Source organism: Chinchilla lanigera, unplaced genomic scaffold, assembly GCF_000276665.1.
Source record: "Chinchilla lanigera isolate Chin_1 unplaced genomic scaffold, ChiLan1.0 scaffold00003, whole genome shotgun sequence".
In the NCBI taxonomy this organism is placed as follows: Eukaryota; Metazoa; Chordata; class Mammalia; order Rodentia; family Chinchillidae; genus Chinchilla; species Chinchilla lanigera.
The window spans coordinates 611,915-617,914 of record NW_004955404.1 but is presented as its reverse complement, the minus strand read 5'-3'; the positions used below and the strand labels follow the sequence as shown (position 1 = coordinate 617,914).

At 46.3% G+C, this 6,000-nt stretch overlaps 1 protein-coding gene across 1 annotated transcript in view; it reads left to right on the top strand.

Annotated features, from left to right (window-relative positions):
- Positions 1–6,000, top strand: part of Cul4a (cullin 4A) — a gene marked incomplete at its 5' end in the record, with an annotated part of 34,654 nt that continues 28,654 nt past the window's right edge. Inside the window, 2 exon segments of the mRNA XM_013515570.1 lie at positions 1–51; positions 280–395. Of these exon segments, the coding sequence (XP_013371024.1) occupies positions 1–51; positions 280–395 (167 nt within the window).

The window sequence follows — 6,000 nt, the reverse complement described above, 5'->3', positions numbered from 1 at the left end:
AGCCGGGGGGCGCGGGCGGCTCCAGGAAGCTGGTCATCAAGAACTTCCGAGGTGGGGCGCGGGTGCAGGGGGCGCGTGGGCCCGGCCTCCAAGTCCCCGGCCTCCCCGGTCCTCCATTCCCGGCCTTCCCCCAAGTCCCCGCCTCACGGGTTCTCGATACCCGATCTCCCTAGTCTCCGGCGTCCGGGTCCCCGGGCTCCCGCTGTCCCCCGGCCTCCCCGCTGTTCGCCGGTGCCCGGCCGTCCCGTCCCCGCGGCCGCTGACCCTCCGTCCCCACAGACAGGCCTCGGCTGCCGGACAACTACACGCAGGACACGTGGCAGAAGCTGCACGAGGCGGTGCGGGCCATCCAGGGCAGCAAGTCCATCAGGTACAACCTGGAGGAGCTGTACCAGGTGAGCCCGCGGGTGTCCCCAGGAGGAGGAGGTCGCGTCATTCTGTGGTCACGCGAGAGGTGGTTGGAACCGAGCCGGAGCCCTGACGGCCTCCACCCGCACAGCAAGTCACTGCTGGAACTCCATCGAGCTGCGCTTAGACTTGTACTACTATACACACACCGCGGCTTCACTCCCTCCCAGAGCGTTTTTCGGCCTCTTTGTTGTGCTTTGCGTTTAATTGTAAACTAGGTTGCAGGTTTTGTTCCGGGTACACTGAGTAGTGACACACTATTTCTGAAGTAAGGGGGGGAAATGGCCAGACTTACACTTAGCTGTTGGGGTATTTCACCCAAAGCAGACTTTTTTCGGTCATTTTATAAAGTAATGTTCCGTTAAGTATTCCAATTTTACATTTTAGGTGACGAAAGCACAATTATTTCTACTAAAAGGCTTGAATTTAAATTTTTTCCTGTTTACACAAATGAGTACATTATAAAGATTATAGAAAGTACAAAAAAGAAAATTTTAATCGCCTGTACTTCTACCACCCAAAGAAAACTACTACAGCTTGAACATCCCTAATCTAAAACTCTGAACTTCTCCAAAGTGCAAAATGTTTTGTGTGCCAACGTGATGGCATAATTTGGAGAGCTCCAGACCTGACCTTATGACATGTTGCCATCAGAACAGGGGTGGGAAAAACTTAGAAAATTGCCTTCAAGCTATGTGTATGAGGAGTATGTGAAACATAAGTTAACTTCATGTTTAGACTTGGATCCTGTCTGCAGAGTATCTTGTTGTGTATGTGCAAATGTCACAGAATCCGACAAAACCTGAAATCCAAAACACTTGTGGCCCGTGTCCTAAAGTTTGGTACACATATATCTGTTCTTTTAAGTGTTTGAGTTGATTGTATTTTTTTAATCAGCTTTATTAGGGTGTCATTTACACTTAGCATGCACTCTAGTAGGTTTGAACAGACACATATAGCTGTTTCCAGCACCACTGTCAGGAGGTAGAATATTTTGAACACTTCCCTGGGCCCCTGGGCAGTCAGTTCCCTTCCCACTCCCACTCCTGACTATCTCCCATTTGTTTTCAGGCACTGTTTTGCCGTTTCTGGTCATCTAAGTGGAATCATGCCTTTTGCTGTCTTTTGTATATGGCTTTTAAGAGTGCTTTTGAGACTCTAACTGGGGTCAAAATTTGTTCTTTTTATCAGTAAGCAGTGTGGCTGTTCCAAAATTGGCTTATCTCTTCATCTGTGGGCATTTTTTTATCTAACTTTTGGTGGTTATGAGCAAAGCTGGTATGGACATTACTGGATAAGTCATTACATGGACATCCATTTACATTCCTCTCAGGAAAATGTAGATGTTATCAGCGTCACATGGTTAGGGTACTTTGAACTTCATCATAAGTCTCCACTTTCCAAAGTGACCACACCTCTTTTATCTCCACCAGCAGTGTATTGAGTTCAAGTTGTTCTACATCCTTGTCAGCATTTGGTGCTAGCAGTCTGTAGTTTTAGCTATTCTCATAGATATGTAGTTTTACTCTGCATTTTCCAGCTGGTACTAAGCATCTTTTTTGTGTTTAGTTGCCATCCCATGCATCTGCGGTGAAATATTTATTGAAATCTTTTGCTCATCTTTTTTTTATCAGGTTGTTTGTTTTCTCATCACTGAGTGTCTGAGTAGTGTGTATTCTGGGTACAAGGCATGTATCAGCCTGGCACATACTTTCTCCTCGTCTGTGGTTTGTACCTTGATTCCCTTATGACCTTTGAAGAACAGATAGTTTTGAAGTCCATTGAGTTTTGAAGTCCAGCATATCAGCTGTTCCTATGTGGGTTGCGCTTTTAGTATATAAGAAATCTTTTCCCTAATGTAAGATCACAAAGATTTTCTTTTCTATTTACTTAACTTTAGAGGTTCAGGTTTTACATTTAGGTTTTGACCTACGTTGACAAAATTTCTGTATTTATTGTGATATAGAAAACAAAATGCAATTTTCTGTCTGTAAATGTTCAGTTTTGACATGGTTTTTTTAAGTCTGCCTTTTCCTCACTGAACTGCCTTTGCTTCTTTGTCAAACAGCTGCTCATCTAGCAGGGGTGTAACAAGGTCATGTTGGCCCTCTGACTTAATCCTTTTCAAAGTTGACTATTCTCAGTCCTTTGTATTTCCCTGTGAATTTTAGAATCTGTCAGTTTTGACCAAAAAGCTTGTTAGAATTTTGATTAATACATGGAATCTAAGATCAGGGCAGAGAGAATTGACATAGCAACAGTTTTGAGCTGACCAAACAATGGCAGGGATATCTCTGTGTTCAGGTCTTTGTTATTTCTCCCAGAAATGTTTTTTAGTTTCAGCATACAGATCTTGTATATCTTTTGTGAAATTTGTCTCCGATTTGTGTGGAGAGGAGGGAGTACTGAGGATTGAATCCAGAACCTTCACACTGAGGTATATCCCAGCATCTCTAAGTCGCAAAATTAATCAGGCTGGGCTTGAATTTATAATCCTCCTGCCTTAGCATCCCACATTCTTGGATTACAGGCCTGTGCTACTATATCCAGTTTATTTCATATTCTTGATATTTTATACATGGTACTTTAAATTTCATTTTCTGGTTCTCACTATTACAGAGTAATGGCCTTTATTTTTATATATTGAGCGTGTGTCCTGCTGTCTTGCAGACCTCACCTGTAGATGTTCTATATATTCTGTCAGATGTTCTGTATAGACAGGCGTGCTGTCTGTGAATAGAGGCTGGTTTACTTTCTCCTTTCTAACCTGCATACCTATTTCCTTTCCTTGCCTCACCATGCTGGTGAGAACCTCCAGGGCGGTATAAGTACGGGTCCCCGGTTAGACAGCGGGGAAAGCAGTGCCTCCAGTCTCCTTGCTGACCTTAGTGAAACCTTTCATCTTTTCACCTGGAGTGTGATGCTTGAGTGTGAGGTAAAGGGCCTTCCCTCTGGTCCCAGTTTGAGGGTTCTTTTTCCTCATCTCTGGAGAGGTTTGTGATTTCTGTTTCTTAGTTTGTTCATTATATTCATTGATTCCTTTTGCAGGCATTAAGCCAATCTTGCATTCTTTGGCTAAATCATAGCTGGCTGGAATGTGCCCTTTTTTTATGTACTGCTGGATTCAGTTGCTCACATTTTGTTACTTTCTGCATCTGCCTTCACCAGGGGTATTGGTGTGCTATTTTCTTTTTATGTCTTTGTCCAGTTTTGGTGTCAAAGTAATGCTAGCTTCATGAGTTTTGGAATGTATTTTCTCCTCTTTACTTGCACCAGAGTTTGTATGGCATCGGTTTCTTAAAATGCTTGAAAAGATGCCCTCTGATGGAGCCACCTAGCTTCCTTTGTGGGAGGTTTACAATGCACCATAAGTATCTTGCACAGGGCTGCCTGGCCTTTCTTTGTTCCGGGTCTCTGACTTTCCACATCTCAGCTACTGTCACCACCTCCGGGTACAGGTTTGTCTGACACTTCGTGTTCCTCACTAGATGTGCACATTTTCTGTGTCTCTGTTCAACCTTTGGACACATGGAATTCAGTTGTAACTGCCCTTTTCTTTTTAAAGACAATGTCTTACTATATAATTCAGGCTGACTCATATGTAACCTGGGCTGGCCTCAAACTGACAGTGATCATCCTATCTCAACCTCCTGAGTGCTGGGATTACTGACATGTCCCACCATGCCCACCAATAACCACTGTTTTATTGTCCCAGTCTCTAACTCTTAGTACTGTGTTGGTTTTGGCTAATTGACTTTTCTCTTCATTCAGGGTTTGCTTCCCTCCTCCTTTCATGTCTGGTGGTCTTTGCTTGATTTCAGATGTAGATCGTACGTGGTGTGCTAATGTTCTTACATTCCTAGAAGTGTTCTTAACCTTTGTTCCAGGCATAGTTAAGTTACTTGGAACCTGTTTGGTACCTTTGAGTCTTGCTTTCCGGATTTGTTAGGCTGGCCCAGAACATTGTCGTGTCCAGGACTGGCTATCCCCACTGCTGAGGCTCGACCGTGCTGATGCTGTGCCATGGTTCTTCCGCCCTGTGGGCTCTGGACACTCTCACTACTGACCTTCTGGATGGCTTTTACTTTGGCTCTGAGTGGTTTGCTCACCACACGCTCTGGGCCTGCATGCTGTGGCCACACCCTCAGAGTGAGTGCTTATGGTCACTGGGGAGCTCCTTGCCCAAATCCAGGATCCTCTGACCCCTTATCCCCAGGGCTTCTTTGGGCCCTGCGTGCAGCTTAGACACCGCCCACGTGGAAAGCAGAGGGCCCAGGCTGTTTCTGGCCTCAGAGAGCACTGTCCTCCAGTGCCCCAAACCCTGCTGCTTTGGATATTTTGTCTGATTTTTTTTTCCTGTCAGAAATGTGAATCCAGACACTTTACTGCATCCTGACCAGAAGCAAAATCCCACCAACTACCTGAGTAATCATAGGCTTTTGATCTCGTAAAATACTATCTTAGAGCTGAGGCCTGCCATTCCTTTTCCTGTGGACACCAGGCCATCTGGTATTAGTTGCCCATCATTTTCTCCTAAAATAGTGGAAATGCTTAGCCATGCCATGTGTACATCTCAAAAATTGGTCCCTATGAGTATCATGAATGATATCTTCAGGTGTCCAGGGGGTCTATGCTGAAACTTGGAGGTGTAGAGCCTCTACCGGATGGAACCTTCATGTTCCAGGGATCACTGGTCCACTGAGCTCATGTGGGACCTGTGACCTGCACTCCAGTGGCTGTGCCTGTGCCTCTGCAGAGGCACCAGTGGACAGAGGCAAGCGTGCAGATGTTGGTCTCAGGCAGGCAGTGTGTCCTGCTTGGTGTCGTGGGATGGAATTCCGGTTGACCAGGTGGTATGGCCTTGTGTAGAAGCACTTATTGTCACCAAAGTTTGGAGGGTTTGGTGGTGTTTGGGGGAGATTGAGAAGTTTCATCTACTGCCCAGCGCTGGTATAAACTCTGGAACCTGTCAGGTTAGGCTACCTGTTTTAGGAGATGGAGATTTAACTTTTAGATGACAGTACAGCTGAGAACATCTCACATGTGCCGCCACCCGAGCTGTCCTCCATGGGAAGCAGTGGACACTTTGAAGATGGGGACTCAGGCTGAGTACAGTCTGCAGTGGGTGCCCGCTGAGCAAAGTAGTCTGTGTCTCAGGTCCACAGGTTCTGGTCCTCCTGTCAACTCTGGGACAACAGCACACTAAAGGCTGTGTTTGCAGGAGCTGTCAGAGGAAGCCCAAGGGGCTTCCAGAGGAAAGCAGACCCCGGCTTAGACTCACCTATGGCCGGGTCTGCCTCTGGAAGAACATCTTGGAGAGTCGCTGTTGTGTGAAGGCTGTGCACTGGGAAGTTTGTCTTGATTTTTGCCAAGAAAGATACCTGCCTTCATGCATCCTGCAAAAACTTCCTCTGTTACTGTTGTGTGGGCAGGGTTGACCAGTGAGCCCTGGGGCAGAGCCTATGCTGGGAGCTTGTCTCTGTCTCGGGCGAGGAGGGGTGGCTGGCAGGTCCAGGTGGCAGAGGCCAACGGCAATGCAAAGTGTCAGGTTAGAGTGTTGGAGAGTGCGAGCGTGGAGTGCGGACAGGGACC